The sequence below is a fragment of the Apis cerana genome, linkage group LG13, assembly GCF_029169275.1.
Source record: "Apis cerana isolate GH-2021 linkage group LG13, AcerK_1.0, whole genome shotgun sequence".
NCBI lineage: Eukaryota > Metazoa > Arthropoda > Insecta > Hymenoptera > Apidae > Apis > Apis cerana.
In genome coordinates, this window is record NC_083864.1 from 2,627,954 (window position 1) to 2,647,671 (window position 19,718).

Below are 19,718 nucleotides of genomic sequence, written 5' to 3' on the forward strand. Positions count from 1 at the left end.
AATTCATATTTAGAATAATATATATATATATACAAAAGGTACTATTGAAATTATTGAAACCAAGCAGCAATGTATGAAATTTTTATTTTTTCTTCTCTCATTTAAATACAAGCATATACATCTCTCTTTCTTTCTCTCTCACACACATACATTCACTTACTTACTCTTAACATTTTATCGTTATCTTATCATTTTAGAAATTTATCATAGAGTATAAGATTTTTTAATTTTGATTAAAAAAGCTTTACTATTGTAGTGATCATAAAAATTATTCATAATGGAAAAAATATGTTTTGTAACATATAGCGTTTTAGATAAGCATATTTCAGACAAACATCGATAATAATTAAAAAGCAAATATATATTGAGATTGAATTTTGTTCAAATTATTTTTAGCGACCAAGCATTATCATTAATTATATTAAATCGTGCTTATCGATTCTAAGAAAATTAGAAAACAACATATGACTTATTGGCAATTTGAATTGGTTGTATTGTCTATTAAAATATAAAATTTGTAATAAAGCGTATCAATATAATGTTGCAAACTTCAAAATGCCGTTGGAAGAGGATATTTAAGAATATTGCCAGTCGAATCTTCAGCAACGAGAGTCAATGCGGCAATAATATGTGGTGGAGCTAGTGGAACTAACGTCTCCAAAGGTGGCCGAGAGCCTGGAAACTGTCGAGAACCAACCACCATTCCACCAGATGTTTCTCTAAGTTCTATTACTCGTACTCCAAAACGCGATCTTATGACATTCCTGTGATCAAAGACAAAAATACATATGATTATCATATTTGGAAAAGAAGTAGTAGGAAAAAGCAAAGAAAAGAATGTATGAAAGGAGGTGGAACAAAAAAAGAAAGATGGAAGAATATATGTATGGATTAGGTGGGTGTTCAGTGTGTTTGTGTTAATGGATCAGGATCGACGGAGAGGTACTTGATTATACCTTTTCCCATCATATTCGATGTCGTGGAAAGGTCGAGTAAAAACGTTGTCCATCTCGCTGTTGAACCATCGATGATAGGCGAGAAATGCTGCGCAAGACGGCGACCAAAATGTTCGATCGGTTTGTGAATTAGGGGTTTGTTCCAATGCAGGTTGAGTTTGTAAGAGACTCTTGGAAAAGGATCTGTTGAGTTCTGGACTAGCGGGTGCGGATAGCCTGCCGAGTAATCGTGAAGGATTTTGAGAAGACGAAGGGCGGGACGATTCGGAAAGCAGACGATTTCTTCGAGGGCTTGCTAATAGAGCATACGGTTCTTGTATTGTGACCGTCACGCTGAGTGGCCTACTTAATGCGATCGTTGTATGTTGAGGATCTCTTCGTAGTACGGGGTTGCGATTGAAATCGATTCCAGCTGCTCCGACAAATACACGATCAACGTAATCGAATCCGCGGCCCATTATGCCTTCACGGGTATGGCCAAGATCGAAAGTGTGCCCTAATTCATGGAGAACCGCACCAAGAGTTGTGGCGAAACAGCCACCATGTGTGCCGCGATAATTACTATCATCCATTAATTGTTCCGTATCGATGATTGTGGCGTCAAGAAATCTAGACAATATTTGAGCCATACAGGTGGGCCATGTATGAAGGCAAGCTGAACCAAATAACGCTAATCCACCGCCACCGAGCGCGGCATGTCCTTGAGTTCTCGCAAGAGTGTCTTCGTGAGTGCGTGGATTTGGTGCCCCTCGATATCTGGTACACGAAAGAAACGCAAGATACTTGCGATCTTTCGATGCCAAAGGACCGGTCATTAATTCACGTGCGATTAATTCCCAAAGTTCCCGTTGATTCATCGCACGTGCTCGATCGACATCAAGCATGCTGTGCATAACCAAACACTCTGCACCATCCAAGTCTCGTTCCAGTTGAAACGTTTTCCTTCCGTAACCTGCCTCCCTTAACTTTTCGGCGGTGAGAGTTTGTAAAAGTCGGGCACCAAGACCTATTCTTGTCGCAGCGCTTTCCGGCGACCGATCTTCTCCTCGTGGACCTTGGAAATATCCATCGTGCCCAGAGCAAATCACATAGACGGGAGTTACGCGTAGTCTTGTTGTCCTTGGTTCGTGAATTAAAACAAGTCCTTTTCTTTGACCTGCTGTTTCGAATTCCAACTTATTTGGACCTCGTGTTAGTTCTACTATCGCACGAAATTCACCGGACACGATTGGCCATTCGGAACTTTGATTTTCTTGATTTCGTACAGTGATGAAGTTACACGCTATTGGTGCACGACCTCGTATTAGAGCTAAGCTATAACATAAGCTCTCTCCATCCACTAAATTCGTCACACATATTTCTTCTGGATTCCCATTTGTCGTAGACTTATATTGCTGATTCTCCCCTTCTAATGGAAATTCTCTATTACCTTCGTAATAATATTTTCGCTGACATCGTTGTTGTTCTTGTTGTCGTTCTTGTTGTTGTTGCTGCTCACGAAGAAGATTTGCCAAATTTGTATCTGCAAGTACCTGTGGGGGTTGTGTGTTTTTACGTATAATTTTAGGATGCATTGTAAAATGATAACAGATTAGAGAGACTAGAATGATGAGAAATACAGCGACGGCGACGACGATGACGATGACGACGGCAATAACGACGACTATAACGATGATGACGACAACAATGATGATAACAACGATGACGATAACGACGATGATGACGAAGATGACAGTAAAGATAATAACGACAGTAATTGATGATGATAGCGACGGTAAGGATGAGGACGATAATAATTATGTTGTTTCGTTTAAAAAAGATCGTATCGTTTATGTAAAATTAGAAAAGCAAAAATGTAATTTTATTTTATCTTTATTTTTTTACAACTTTAATCATTTGATGAACGAATAATAACAGTTTTAGAAAAAAGTGACCACACCGACATAAAATGATAATTCCAAGAGAAGTGCTGCGATCTTGTGGTGAATTATAAAAGCTTTGTATGGAGTAGAATCTTTCAAGTTTTTCCCACCTCAATTTTCGCTCTTCAGATCGTACCGACATGTATCAAGTAAAAGTGTCGAAAGAAATGACACAAATCGATTCATTGATTTTCTTTGAATAGCAATTTGAAAGTTTTGTTCAAATTACATAAGATACTGGATTTTATTAAGAAAAAGTTCTTTTCGAAAAAATATAAATATGACCAATCACCGGTAGGATTGTGATAAATAACGAAATAATATGTCCATTGAATTTCCACCAGAAAGGAATTTGGTAGTTAACATTGGATAATTTGATACAGAAGAAGGATAAACAGTATTTCGAGTTGAAATAACAAAATATGTCGATAAAGAATTATTCGAATTCACATTTAATTGTCAAGAATACACGTGTATTTAACAAGTTGAATCCAAATGTTTGAAGCTATAACAAGATTTAAGGCTTTTCAACTTCAAATATTTCACTTACCATTGTATAAGAAGTGTGTCGAAATAGCAGGCAGTACACGTTAAAAAGGAAAGGAAGGGAAGTACGTGCTGAACGATCAGCTTCAGCCGGCTCCGTACATACGGAGAGATAGACTGTGGCGCCGAGACAATGACGAACGGCGGGTTGCGGTACTATGGCGCAGCGGCGCATGCAGTCGCGCACCCGCATTCGCGTTTCTCTTCGTTCTTTGTTTCTCTTTCTTACTTTCTTCCTTTTTTCACATATTACATTAACATCCCCTTCGTCGTGTTTTCCTCTCTTTATTTTATTAAGAGATCTCGCTCTTTTTCTAATATGAGAGCATCGTTCAATTTGCCATATCTTTCGCGTTGTCATTTTTGTATAACAATATATACTGTACGTATGTATAGATATGTATCGGATATTGATACATTTATGAGATACTTTTGGAGAGTTGATTCTAGGAATACAAAAGATGATATACAAAAATATCGGTTGAAATTTATTTATTATATGAGTTATGAATAATTATGTTTAATAATAAATATTGCAAAGCAAGACGAATATAGAACGAGATAGTTCTATCTCTATCACACCGGTGTCTCGTTCTATCTCCATTTCTCTTTATTTAATGCAAATAAATTACACATAACTTAATAAATAAATCGTAATCGATATTTTTATACAGCAATTTTTACAATTTTGTTTATCCTCTAAAATATTTATTTAAAATATAAAACGGAAAACAATTTTAAATAATTATTTAAAATAATAATCGATCAGTTTGAGACAATTTTTAGTTTCGTAATTACAATATTATTGAATTCATCCTGAATGATTCGATTCAATTCGATTGAAATTAAATACAGAAATGGTTTACTTGAAAAAACAATTTCCTCGTTGAAAAACATTATTTCAAATTCAATATTATTAAGATCAATCTGATAATTTTTATATACGCGAAGGAGAAAGATGTGGATCGCAATTTTTCTAAGTAAACCATGCATTTACGTTTCGAATGGTTTATTTTAATGATAGTAATCAGGAAAATTGTGTGATCGATACCTCGTCAGCCAGTAAATAGTATACTTTATGATATAGTGCTTTATTTGCAAAGATGAGTTCAATTGTGACGTTACAACGTTCGATCGACTAATTGCATATGCGCATGATCACGAATAGAGTAGATTCCGTAAACGATGTCAAGGATGTTAGTAACAACTAACATCATTTTAACAAGATGTTTTCTATTCACGATTTCAATTCATTCTACTCTCGATACTCTATTCTCTGCCATATTTAGATGTGTAAGGGACGTGATGACAGTCACGATTAGATTTTTTTTTATCCTTTGCACTTGCATATGTATCGATGAGGAAAGAAGAAGAAGAAGAAAAAAAAGAAGGTAGAATAACATTTTAACGATCGAGAGAAAAGTTATCAAGTTGTGAAATATATATACATATATATACATATATATATATATATAAAAAAAGGAAAGTAAATAAATTTCGTCTAAGACGGATTTATTCGCATACACTTAGTACATATGTATTACTCTCATTCTATCCTTTTATCCATCGGCTGTATTTACGTAGGTATAATACAAGAGGATGCAAAATATATGGCAAGTGTCGTTGTCGTGGGGTTAGCGACCGTGAAAGTGCTCCCATGTAAAAGTAGAACGACAGTTTTTCAAAATCGTTGCGACGATTGCGTGCGCCCACAACCGACCTACTTGACGATCGGTCGTTGCACCGCACCTCAGTTTCCTTCGTTGTTGTGGACCATTGGTTGTTCTCGAAATACGAAATACATATGTATACGTACTCTGATACCCGCGTACACTGTAAAAGAAAGTGTGACTTTATTCTAATAAAGCTTTCGAAAAAAAAACTCCTTGCCATGATACAATATACCGTATACATACATATATATATATATATATATTTTCGACGAGGAACGAAAGAGAGGGCGCAACGCGCGTGCAAAAAATTAAAGGAAACGGAAGTGAGACCGGAGCGCAAAGATGCAAGAGAAAATCGCGCGCTCTTGGATGCACAGTTTTGCGCACGACGTGTAATATCGATCCAATATTTGTATCATCCTCGGCCGTTCCTATCATATCATAATCGTGTTCACACGATTTGCGGCGCTTGAAACGGGAATGAACAAGAAATGGACGACTTTTCCTACCGAAAAGTGGGTCGCGTCGAAAAAGCGAGCCTTCCTTTCTTATCATTATCGTGATCTGATCGTGATTGTTATCGATTGCCCACAATATTACGCTTTTTTAATGCAAGTGGAAATAATATGAATATATCATTTTTTTTATCCTCATCATCGGTCAACATCTGTATACACACACATATATATATATATATGAATATACGTGTATGAATATTTATTAACTCTTTTCTTTCTCTCTCGATCCCCCTATATTCCCCGTTTATTTCTTTCCGTTATACTTATACACGGGCTGTGTCAAGATGGTGGTCTTGTTGCAGCCGTTCATCAAGTTTGATTGGGTAGCCAAGTTTTTCGCGATCATAGAAAACAGTGTGTAACAGTTCAATGATAAGACGAAAACATACGAAAGAAAGCGAGACTATGAAGGTAAGCCGGGGAGAACGAACTATACTGGAGAGAGTAGGCCAATGCCAGTGTCAGCGGCACGGCTAGTAAGTGTCTGACGGTAAACCTGATCGTGAAAACAGAGAAACAAGTTGCACCGATTACGTTTGTCTCCCCATGATTTGTTTCGATTCGATTCCCTATCCTGCATTACCTTACATCGCATCTGTCCGGTGCGATCGATTTTACAATTTTTACGAAACCGATGCGACACATTTTTCTTCTTAAACACGTTTCCTATCCCACGATTCAAATCATCTTATTGTTTCCCTGATTTTTTTTTTAATTATACTCTTTATATTATAAGAAGCGAGACGAGAATGGGAAAATTTTACTTAGTGTAAAAAAATAAAATCGATCAAATTTGACGGGATGGAATTGTTGTATATAATAATATTTCATATATGTATATATTTATGTCAGTATTATCGATGATAAAGTACAGTAAAAGGAAGAAAATCAATTCGCATGCGACGACATCATGCACGGAATTCAAGATCAAGCAGTTACACGAATTACAACACTCGAACAAATGGTTTTGAAACGATTTTGGCATTGAATCACACGACACGTAGATACGGTGAAGAAACAGAAGCTTATTCATAAAGGGATTCGATGAGAGCACGGACAAAATTTTTTTTAATACGTGCACAAGGGAATCCGATCGAAAGGTTCATCGAACTTGTTTAGACGTAGGTGTTCGTTTCGATGAAGAAAAAAAAAAGAAAACAATAATTGTTCAATTCGTTTTGATTTTTATTTGGATCGTTCAAGTATGATAAGAAAGTGGAGAAAGAGTGCAAATAAATTATCCTTTTATCTTTCTGTCTCATCTCTCGTTCTTCTCCTCTTCTCATTATACATCGGTTTTTCTAAAAATATATATATATCTTTGTACACAGTGATTTAGTTATATCAAAGGAAGATGCGATATTTCAATCATAAATTGCATGCTTTATAAGAAATATGAAATACGTACAAAATAGGAAAATAGAAATCGTAAAAGAGAGGGATTTCCACTTTGCTTGGATCGAAATAATTATTAAAAAATTGAATCACGGAAGTATGAAAAAAAAATAATAATAATAACAATAATTTTATTTTCAATATTTATCAAGTTTACTTCAAGATAATTCGACCGAGTTTTACAAGACCGAGTTTGACATGTTCTTTAATTAATTATATTAATAACTCGTTACATAGCAAATGAATGAGCGTGTTAACGATTATCAATGATTTACTTGCAAAAAGTGATGACTTTTATTGTGTATATTTTTTCTTAAAGATAATTTCTTTTTTCACACGAAAATGAAACAAGAATACCGGATTGTTATTCGAATAGGGAGAAGGAAAAGAGGGATAAATTTTTTTTCGTGGGAGGAGCGAAGTGTAGTTGATGCGATGGAGGATGAGGAGAAATAAAATTCGAATGATCGTAAAAAAAAAGAAAATATCTAAATATATATATATTTATATAATCAATTCGTAGATCAATAATATATTCGATCAAAAATTTCCAGTCACGTTGCCTCTAAATAGCTTGGGTGTTTCACTTTCGACGCCTGAAGAGTAAAATTCATTCGAGTACTCGAGACGATGACGATGACGGCGTGTTCGCTTCGTGTCAAGGACAACGCGTCTATCGTCGTGTACTTTCCTGAGAGCCAAGAAAATCTCCACTTCTGGCATATACGATACTCTACTGTTTCACGAGACAACGGTAACGAGATAACGATCATGATGATGAAGGTACGACGATGACTATCGATGAACGTTTTTCCTCCTCGATATAAAACCGTACTATACTATAGTTTTCTAAATTATTGCGAAACGTAACGTCAAATGTTTTTTGTTCGCCTTTGTTCGTCCTCTCGAAATTTTTTCGAAAACTCGTGCAAGATTTTCAGTCGACCATTTCGCTCGACTCGGTGTGTTTCATCGCTCGTTCCACAACTTCGATAAACCGACGCCTATTTTCACGTTCGAATTGGAGGGAAAAAGAAATAAATGGATAAAAGGGAGAAAATATCGAACGTTGGCGAGATTTTTAATGTCCGCACGTTCTGGCAACGATCTTGTGGAATTAGGCCGACAGGGTCTGTCGCCGATGTCCTTGACACGCTGAAAGTAAGACCAAGCCTGCGCGCGCTAACTTTAATGTCTTACGCAATCGGTCGTAGGTGTATCATTGCGAGCGTCAAAACTCGCATCAACCGATAGTACCGGCATTTTCCACCGATTAAATCGCTTGTTTTCCATTAACATCGATATTCCTCATATTTCGATATCGACGTTATTAATCGTCGATAATATCGTGGACATTTGCCTGCTAGGGTTTCGTCGTTAGATAACAATGGGCGAAACTCTATAAGTGGAAGAAACTTTTGACTTTTACCAAGTATCGTGTTTCTTTCGTTTCAGACGAGTTTAAAATTGCTCGTACATGGAAAAGAAAAGTAATTAAAAGAATAATTTTAGGTTTCGAAAATTTGGATGGAATAAATTTTAGGATTTTATCTGGCAGTTTGCCCATGTTTTTCAGGATACGAGTCAGATGGATGCAGTGCACATTATCTATAGTTCAAGCGTTCGATACGTAGGCGCCAGATATCTTAACGCTAGTGATGCAGATATTTTCATACTACTGTATTCTGTACTTTTTAATGGAAAATATATCGATTTATGTCGGTAATATATATATATATATATATATATAAAATATGCGTGATTAATATTTGATAATAGTAATAGACATACGTAATGTGTTAGTAGCTTTTTCATTAATATTTTTGCTATATAAAGGTATCAGCTTTTTATCAGATTATCCAATAATAAGTATCGTGAGTCGTTTAATATACAGGGCGTTAATATTTTCATGGAACAGTTTTTGATTTTAGAACCTAACGAACATAAAAATTGGTATAGAAAAATACGGATTAATTTATTTGTCAAGTTACGAGCAATTGAAAATGAGATTTCTGTCTCCGTTACATTTCTGTTGCAATGTTTCTGTCTCTCTTTCACGTTTAACGTGAATTTAAATTGCTTGTAATTTAATAAATAAGCTTCAATCGACATTTCTGTTATCAATTTTTATATTTATTTCGATTTCTGTAATCGATTTCTCAAAGGTGTTTCACGAATATATTAATAATCTATACATATATTATATTTTCTATTAGATGGCAATAATCGTAAAAATCTACATGTAAACTTTTAATAATCGAAAGGTTAATGATGATGTGGCTAAATATATTTTAAATATTATATACCGTCGAGTATAAAAAATATTTAAAATACAATTTATAATAATGAATATTAAATAAAATATGCTATCTCAATAACTTCTACTTATACACACCACTTATATACATATATTAATCTTGGAATACATATTTGATGCCTATTAGAGATACATATTTTAATATGAATATGATAATCGTACAAAAATTTGTTATTAAATAATAAATAATAGGTGTCAATTAATTCAAGTTGGTAAAAAAAAGATCATATCATAAAAGTTATGCCTACTTAGGTTCGCGTGTTAACTTAAGTTTTTACTAATTGGTTTAGCAATTATAATAAATATTCGAGATTTCTTCCTTCTGAAATACAGAATGCTTATTATTCATCGAATATATTTATTCGATTGTCGAATTCTTTCCAATATTCTTGCTTTTATAAAAATAATAATAAATGCATTTTAGGCGTCGTGTCAATGAGAATTATTTATATCTCTCTATCTATGATTCTCTATACACGAGTTTTATAAAAAAACGACTTCCCTCCAAATCTCAATTACTCTTGAAATCATTTTCGAAATTTTAAATTCGTATGAATTTTTTTTCCTTCTCTTTTTTGACTTCATTAACACATATAGTATAAAGTCCCGATCTTTTCAAACGAAAAAACGCTTCATCAAATTCCGTTACATTAGACAAGAATTCTCGCAGGTTAACCGTATGCTTCCGAATTATGTAGTTTCTTGGTAAATTATGACTATTGGATTTGGCGGATGACGAAAAGAAGCCGGCGGGCGTGAAAGCGAACTCTCTAGATGCCGATTAGTTAGATTTTTGGTAAAATTCTTGGATTTTTCGCAATTGGAAAAAAACGCCATCGAATCGATTAATTAAATTATTTTATCAAAAAGAAAAAAATTAATATAAATAATGCAATACGTATAACGAGGAATATAGATAATGATAAATCGATCATGTCGATCGAACAACTGGCAACCGTTAAATATTTCGCATACGTATTTCTGAATCTACATGTATATATATATATATATATGTATTCATCTATTTGCATTCGTCGGTTTGCGGTGTGAAAAAAAAATGGAAAAGATGATAAATTAGTAAGGAAGCTTCCGTACTTATATAGTAAGCGATTCGAAAATACGGTCGAGGAAAGGGAAAGTGGTTTGTCGAGGTTGATCGTCGAGAGTAACGTCTTACCTTTCTTCCCTCATTGTCCGTCGGATATTACCCATCTTTCTCGGAAGTCCGTCTCGATTAGATCGAAACAGGATCGTTTTAAAGCAGGACCGAAATATAACAGGATGGAAATAATCGAGGAAAAAGATTGGATCGGTCGATAAATCGGTGGGCTGGATGAATAAAGAGAAATCGTCGATGGTTAAATTCGTAAAAATTATTATTATTATTTATTTTGGCTAAAAATAATGTGTTGCGAAATTTTGCGAAATCGAATCAAAGAATTAACTAAACTGAACCTCGCTCTGTTAACGGATGTGACGGTAATTTGACATTGGAACGAAGACGCGTAAAGATGCGTATTGCAAGATGCGTGACCTCTGTTTTATCGGTCGGTGGTGCGTGTCTGCCGCGTCTACCTACCTCACATTGCATACTTTTGCCTCTATCAGATTTGCCAGTACGAGAGAGGAAAAGGCGTTTCATGTGTCGATTAAACTTGAGCTTTTTGATGATTTTTAAAATAACTTTCGTAGCCTGTCTCACCATTTATGCACAAAGATAATGTTGTGATTTACATTTCTTAACGTTTCTTCCTCTTTCCTCATTTTTTTTTTTGCTCGGATTTGTATCAAGTTTTCCCATGAATTCGTTTAAATTTATCTCCATCTTATTCTTAAACGGAAGATGAAAACGAAACGAAACGAAAATTTCTAAATTTCTTTATTACTTATTTTTCTTTCTTTCCTTTTTTTTTTTTTTTTTTTTTCTGTTTAAAAATCGAAGATACAAAAATACTTTATATAAAATCGTATCCAAAGAATGTACAAACATTTTATGACACGTATATATTGAGTTATTATAACATTTATACGTTGAGAAAATTCCGAACGTGAAAAAATAGGGATCATCGATGTTTGATTCTTCTAGTATTGGGATAGCAAATCGAAATCGGTGTGACGTATTAATGGCCGAGGTTTTATGTGAGCTGGACAAGGATAATTATATTTACGTATGCAACAAGATTGCCATCCTCTTACTGGGGGAAAAGCGGGAACTAGACAAATATATGGAGGCGATCTCGGTGGACATGCGATCCCATGCCCACTGCAGTACTGGCTGGAGCTAATACCGGCGCAGCTATTGCTTGATTTCCACATAGTCTTTTCGATCGTTAATGGGATTAAAGATTACCGAATATCCAGTTACGGTGCATGCGTCCAGTTGGTGTCAGTTGATACGTTTCATGTTAACTAGAAAACAGAAGTAATGTAAATAATCGCGATTTATTATTCGCGCATATTTACCTTTTTTTTAAGAAGAGGAGAATTTTGTTGAAAAAAGAGGTTAGATAAAGACTGAACAAATTTGATCGTCAGAATAATTTGTGTGCTTGTATTACCAACTATTAAGAAAAAAATCGAGCGTACATTACATTATCGCGTCAATCCACTTTTTTCTTTCTTTTCTTTTTTTTAACCTATCGCAACAAACGTCAATCTCTATCGATACGATCTTTTAGAAATTACATCTTTTCTCCGCTTTCTACTCCTGCTCTCTTGATATACGTGTACTTTTATCTGTCTTAAAAAAAAAAATATTACAATATCATGATATTTTCGGTAATTTAAAGAAAGATTAAATTGGCATTAGGTTGGAAAGAGAACGTTGCGCAAGCGAACGAAGCAATAGATTTCGAAAGCATAGAATTATGTAAATAATACTACGCATAGATTCAAATCTCTTCAAATCGTCGCGAGAAGCAGCCGATAGAAGAAACGTTGAGATTTGCGAGTGGGTTTGGATCGCGGAGATAATTGCAGAGAGGAGGAGCTCGGTAATATCGAACCTGAAATCTCGGATTAATGCTATTTGTAATTCGTGGTTCGTGGTTCAACGGTCGGCACCGTATTCCATACTCTCGAAACGAGGTTATAACCAAGGTTACCAAACGGAGACTACCCAAATACCCAGATACATACGATTATGACGGTCCTCTTCATCTTATATATATATAAAAAATATATATATATTTTATTTGTACTCGGTAAACTCTTGGAACGATCCCCCGCGAATTATTTTCCTCTCTCTCTCTTTCTCTCTCTCTCTCTCTCTCTCTCTGTTTCTGTCTCTCTCTCTCTCTCTCTCTTTCTCTCTCTCTCTCTCTCTCTCTATGGGGATGAACGCGAATGAGGAAGAAGCACTTTTGTGAACAATGATTCGATTTCAATTTATCGACGATTACCACTTCGAAAAAATAACAGACATCAAATGAACGTATATGATAATGTAGAGAGTAGAATAAATCTCTTTCATCTTGCGAAATTTTTTTTTTTTTAAGAAAATGATGTAAGTTTAATGAATCGAAAGGAACGCGTGAAGTTTGCTCGATGGATATTAATAATTATGCATACACACGTATATATATATATATATATATATATGTATACAACTATATAACGTACGTTGCAGACTTTTTTCGACGTAGATATCGAGCCTCCGCGATAAAAAAAAATAATAATTTCCAAGAATGCAAAAGAAAATTGAGTTCCACGAGACAGAGAGAGAGAGAGAGAGAGAAAAAACTGATCATTGAGTAAAGGATTATTCAAGGCGGTGTTTTGTATGTCTCTGTGCGTCTGTGTACGAGAGAGAGAAAGAGAGAGAAAGAGAGAGAAAGAGAGAAAAAGCGCCAGAGCGTGTAGCGAAATATAAAAAGAAATGATGAGGGACTATGACCTGCGTTTATATGTATTTTACCGAAAGTGACAGTGATTCTATATCTGTCGCTACGATGACGTAATTACGATTGGCCTCTCAGGGTCGTCAGACGTGGTATTTCTCTCGCAAGGAATTCGATTCAAATTTATCGAACGATCGTCTTTCTTCGATCAAGTATGAAGTATCTTTTTTTTTCTTTTTTTTTAGATTTTTCAAAAGAATATAAAAATCCGATCTAGTCGAGTGTGGCACGGTGATTAATTTTTTTTTCTTCTCTCCTCTCTTTCTCTCTCTCTCTCTCTCTCTCTCTAAGAAAAGAAAAGATCGATGGAATGTGTGTATGCTGTGCAGGAGAGGCGACATAAAAAAAAAAAAATTTATTTCGCTTTTGGCATTCCTGCCGCGTCCGCCGAAGGGAATTCTATTTTACGCAAAGCGTGCAGGATAGTAGTGTAACGTTATGGCGTTAATTTTCAGCTTATTAATTCGAAGCGTTATAAGGACGTCTAACGGCATGACAGGTATGATCTCGTATTTAGCTGACTTAGGAGCGCAGAAAGACGGCGAGGATGCATCGATTGCGTCTTTTAGCGCGGGTGTCGGACAGTGCAGGGCGCTATGTGTACATATATATATATATATATATGTATATTTCTCCGTTTCCTATTCGTTTCGGATTACGTTTCTTTGACATTTTTTCTTTTTCTTCTATCCCTTCTGTTTTTGTTTCGATTTTGTTTTTGTGCAACTTGCGCGCAAAAATCTATATATCTATCCATCTCTTTTTCTCTCTTTTATCAGACAATTCCTTTCGATATATACGAGTTGAAACACGGTTTGCATCAAGTATACGTGTATATATATATATATATACGTATACGGTGCACGCAACATGTGCTCTTACGCCTAGCTGCGTAAGTGTTTGATACACTTGCTACACTCTTGATACAACACCGGTCAACGTCCTTTCGAAGGTTTGGATCATGCGATCCGAAAGGTAAGAGCGAGTGCGCAGCACGTCGCATACCGATCGATCGTTGTAAACGACTGGTCACAGGAACGGATCAACAGAGGCTCGAGATCGATCAACTATTGTACCACATACCATATACACGTTTTTAAGGGAAAGAAAAATGAGGATCGTGTAAATGTATCGGGATCCATACATTCGTGTATGCGTCTTGCTTGTGTGGGAAAAATATTGCATACCGATAATCGTAAATGCACATTCATGAATACGTATATACCGACCGTGTAATATACATGAATATATATATATATGTACATATGTATATATATATATATATATATGATATATACATTGCAGACGTGTTTAAGAAAAAAAAGGAATGAGATTGATGTTGTGAAAATGTAAATATTCATGAAAAATATATATATATATATATGTGTGTATGTGTATTATCTCCTTTATAAAATATGAAATAGTTTGCTTGATATACATCGTGATATACCGATGGAGGCGTCTTGTTCTCAATCAGTGGTTAACAATGTTGAAACACTTCTCTCACCGAAACCGCTTTTAGTTAAACGATTATCGAACTTTCTGGACGTTCATCTTCTTCGAAAGAGGACGGCTCGTGATGGGTTTTGATTTTTTCTCGGAAAGAGGAAAGTATAATTTAATTTAATTTAATTTAATTGTTTAAAAAATCATGGCACACGCGATTTGCCAACGTTGTCACCGTTTTTTATTCTTCTCAACGAAAAGCAACGTTGCTCAATCAATAATCGTTCGTATTATACCGATCGAATTGAAATTAATAATACTGGAAGCAGAGTTGAAATTTACATTTTAAATGGGAAAATGCCGTTTCCATAATGTTTGCATAATTGCCAGATGCCGAGAATCGGGATCACTCTTATGTTAATATATTTACAGAAATCTATATATATATATATATTTGTCGCGTGATTAGGGAATCCTTTGGGTGGGCACGATAGAAAGTAAGCATTTAAATGAGTACTACTTTACTCTCTTTCGCTTATATGCGGGTGGTGTTCGTGTTTCGAGCGACGCGATGCACATAAATTCAGATGAACGATGAAGATCGGGGAGGGGGGGAGATATAGTTTTAATGAAAAAAACGATCTCTTTTCTTCCTTTTTTTTTTTTCCCTGTAATTGTCAACGCGTGATACGCCCCTGATTCGAATGATTTTCTTCGAGAGATATACCGACGAGGTTTCCTGTTTAAGAGGCTTGTGTTGATATTTCGATCTCGTTTGGAGTCAATCACCCCGCGATCACATTTACAATCCTTCGTAGTCTCGTTTCCTATATGTATCGGCACTTACCAATTATGTACCACGACCTAAGACTTTTTCGAGCACCGGTTACAAATCCGCCGGTTACAGCTCCTGGCATGGAGTAGCGAGCTCTTGCAAGAAGCTTTTGCCGGATAGCCACTCTTCCCTCTTTTCGATGGATCGAAAAGTGGCTTGTTGATTTTGAAACGAGCGATAGATCGCACGAAGGCTAATGAACTTCGAATAGATCATTTTGATAAGGTGCGGGGCAAGAATCGAGAAATCAAGTTCCGCGGCCGACTTGGACGAGAAGTCAAGCCGTTTGTCACTTTTACTGTTGTTGAGGTCAGTCGAGCATTGACCGCTCGTCGATTTAATTGCCTATGTGTACTTATACAAATTGAAATTTATTCTCTCCCCCTCTATCGTTTCTCTCCTCTTCTCTCCTTTATTTTCTCCCCCCTCCCTCATCCCCTTTCCTCCTCTTCCCACATTTTTCTCCTACAAACTGACGCACGAAAGGAAAAAAAAATTTGAAGATTTCGAGGGAAAGAGAAAACCGAGGAAATCCGACCACCATTTTTTTCTTTTCTCCAAATTTCGAACGATTTCACGATATATCGCCCTTCCCGTCCGATATTCGCGGACGACGTATCGATGGCTCCTATAATTTTTAAGCAACGCGAAAGGTTCCCCGAAAGTAGGATCGAACAGAATGCTATCGTTACAAGTTGGAACACGGTTTGTACACGGCACTTATGCCACTTTACCGCGGTCGTTCACCTCGAGGTTCTCCTTCGAGCCTCCGAGTCAGAGGTATTAGCGTCATTCGATTCGTGCTGCTTTGCGTTGTTATCGTTTTAATTATTGCAATATCGCGCCGCAGTATACACGTTACGTTACGTTATACACGTTGTTGCCGATGTTACGCTAATGCAATATTATTATCCGGATCTCCGCATCTCTCGGCTACGTATTCGACGGATTTCGCATTCCGCCGGCCGGAACGAAAAGGAAAAATGAGAAAGAAGAAAGAAGGGACGACTCCTCGGCGGCGGACTCGGCTCGATTTTGTTACCCAGTTCCTTGGCCGCGTTACGAAATCCGTCGCGGGGGGAGGGATATTTTGAATGAATTTTGCAACAATGTTTCGACGCTGGAAACGTCGTTTTGCAACGTTGGCTGCTGCCGTTTGGTCACCCTATTCGGTATAAGGTGGAAGGCGCGCGAGACGACGTGCCCGTAAGAATGCGGGCAAACGCGAACCGAGAAATCCGTACGCGGTCAGCAATCGTTCGGAGGAAGATCCGCATAACTTTAATCGATTCCCACTTTTCGGTTCGCCGTTGCGCCACGAGCCCATTGTTCGACATATGGCCTTTTTCTCGCCTTCTTCTTACGTAACAGCGACAGGATTTATTACGCTCGAGTCGAGGAGCGTGCGGAGGAAAGAGAAAGAAGAGGCGAAAGAGGGAAAAAGAAAAGTAAAGTTCCAGTTGTTTTTTCGACAACCGCGCGTCGCCGTTCCTTGTACAGCGGAGTGCAGAGGAGAAGAGAAAGAGAGAAGAGAAAGAGAAGGAAGGAGAGAAAGAGAGGAGGGGGAAGGGGAAAGGAAAGAGAAAGAGAAGCACAGGGGGGGGAGGTTCGATTCGACACGAGTCGAAACAATCCGGGTGCGGATTGGGCACGCATTGATGAATCGGGTGGCACCCCCGACGCGAGGAGGAGGACGACGAGGAGAGGCGAGCGAGAGGTAAATCGCGTGGCGCGTTCCATATTTCGTGTCCCGTGCCCCCGACGCGCTGGAACGGGCCTCGAAAATTTCGGCTGGCTCGAAAGAGGTCTCGGGTTATCGACCCATTGGCAGTGGTCAGTGATGGTAACGGGCGAGCAAGCGAGCAAGCGAGCAATCGAGCAATCGAGCAATCGAGCAACCGAGCACACGACCAACCAGTTCATCCATCCGATGCACGGTTCGGTCCTTCACCCGGCATTATCCCGAGTACGTTACGTACTCGCACGTATATTACACGTGCTCGCAATATGTACGACGTCCTTTTTTGCGAATCGCAATTAGCCAAGCCACGGGCTGGCAGCGATTATTCGTTACGCTCTTCCTCCTTCGATTGGAAAATCCGATTTTTCTCCCCCTGGAATTCGATCGGGTTATGAAACGGGACGACGCGGGAGACACGGGGGGGTGATGGGGAGGAGGAGGGGTGGGTGGAAGGAAGGGGTGGAGCAACGGAGGTTGCGCATGGAAGGGTGGGATTCGTGGAATGGAATGGAAAAGCGAGCGAGGAAGCGACCTCCTAGTAGCGGTGACATTCGAGAATTAAATGCTCGGCCGCGTGTGGCCGAGACTCCGCTATGGTTTCTAACGGATCAAGCCAAGGTCCCACGGGGGGCTTCCACGGAAGATTCGGGAGAAGAGGCTCGAAGAAGGAATAACGGGCGGTCAAAAACCGCGTTCTCGCTACCGAACCGGAGTCCACGGCCCGTTATTAGCCGTTAGAAAGGAAACCCGTTCAGAGGTGGATTGTGCGGGCGTAGATATCGCTAAAAATTATTATCCGACACGACTCGTTTTCCGCCTCGTTCTCCCTTTTCGTTTCTTATATACGCGCATTATACACACACGTGTATATATATATATATATATACATACAGTTGCTGACAGACGCGCATTATACACACACGTGTATATATATATACATACATACAGTTGCTGACAAAAGTATAAGTAGTCTCCTTTGAGAGGGAATAGCTTTCTTAAAATTTCGAGTTGGAAGGATTAATTCTTCTCTTCGTTCCTCAGTTTCTAATACCTTTCAATTAGTGTTAATTTAATTGGACGATGAATCAAGAGCAAGATTAAGATTTCGATCGAGATCCAATTCTTCTCAACTCCGACCGGGCAACGATAATGTCCGTCGTTGGAATTTCTAATAATTTCGTGGTGTTTGTACGAAAGGCAAAGAGAAATCGTGAACGCGACGAAAGAGGAATCGAATTGGAACGTGGAGAGAACACGCGTTGTGACGCGTGTAGAAAGAAATGTATCGCGCAGATGGGTCAAATTGGATTCGACCGATGCCGGATCTTTCCCTCCCCCCCCCATAAACAATTAACAAGATTTGCAGGGTTCGAAGCGAGCTGGTAGAGGATTAATTAATCGTATCGCCTCGACTGCTAATACGCCTCTCGCGACTCGCTCGCCCGTAAGCGGGAGTGCGCGAATGGATCGTGTACTACACACGTTCGTGTTGTACACGTTGTGGGTTCCTTGGAAGCAGCGGTAGGAGGTTGGAATCGCGAGGTGGCAAAGGAGGGAGTGGTAACACACCTGGAATGTACGTAAGGTAAACGGCATCCGGGCAATGCCCTCGCATGTAAACAATCAGAAATTGCAGGCTTGATTACGATTACGTTGTTTCTCGCGTATGCGTGCACACACATCGAAGAATCGATCACGTTTGCCTGCACGCGTGTTCACAGCCCGTAACAATGCTACATATAGCACTGGTATAGAGGACTCGAGCTATATGGCAGCGTACTAGTTCTCCCCTTTTCACCTGCCTCCTCCTCCTCCTCCTCCTCCTCCTTCTCGGTATCTAAAAGTCGTATCGGTGTTTAATTCACCGATTCTAGATACCCGTCTGATGAAATCCAACGGCAACGGATCGTTGGATCTTCGAGCGTAGGATGGTAGTGGAGTTGGATCGATGATGGATATTGGTTTCGAAGCTCGTTTCGAAACAAGATTATATAAAATATTTTTCTCTTTCTCCTGTTTCTATTTCGTTTCAACTTTGGAAAAAAATGTAATCCGTCCAGGCAGACACTGGATTCATACAAACTCATATAAAATCTCCAAAGGTTTCTCGCAAGGAAGGTGAAACGACAAAATAAATTTATCCGATGGATCTTTTCTCTCTGAGAAAAACTCTCTGAGAACGAATCTTTCTTTTTCTCTTTCCTTTTTTTTTTTTAATAAGATAACAAGATTATAACCGAATATGTGTGCAAATACTCGAAGTAAAGCGTAATTACGTGTACAGATGTACACGTGTAAGGAGGAGGAAATCGAGCGGTCATCCGATGCACGTCAAAGTTTTTTGAAGGTCGAGCCATTTATCTCGAGACACGCGTAACGTTTCTGCCCGGTATCAATATTCCGGCAAAACTCGATTAAAACTCTTTTTTTATTTCTTTCTTTTTTTCTTTTATTTCAGCGAATTAGTATC

The 19,718-nt window shown here is 37.9% G+C and overlaps 1 protein-coding gene across 1 annotated transcript; it reads right to left on the reverse strand.

Annotated features, from left to right (window-relative positions):
• Positions 1-68: 68 nt before the first annotated feature.
• On the reverse strand, positions 69-3,617 carry LOC108002675 (uncharacterized). The gene is made up of 3 exons (XM_017064487.3): positions 3,429-3,617; positions 957-2,488; positions 69-764 (listed from the first exon to the last, which is right to left on the reverse strand). Exons 1-3 carry the CDS (start codon positions 3,615-3,617, stop codon positions 551-553), a joined length of 1,935 nt encoding a protein of 644 aa, XP_016919976.2. The 3' UTR covers positions 69-550.
• Between the last annotated feature and the right edge of the window lie 16,101 nt (positions 3,618-19,718).

Excerpts from the sequence above, each read along its gene's own strand:
- LOC108002675 (XM_017064487.3), bottom strand. The coding sequence starts at position 3,617 with ATGCGGGTGCGCGACTGCATGCGCCGCTGCGCCATAGTACCGCAACCC. Across the intron at positions 2,489-3,428 it reads GACACACTTCTTATACAATG|GTACTTGCAGATACAAATTT; the intron begins GTAAGTGAAATA and ends CAACCCCCACAG. Across the intron at positions 765-956 it reads ATCGAATATGATGGGAAAAG|GAATGTCATAAGATCGCGTT; the intron begins GTATAATCAAGT and ends CTTTGATCACAG.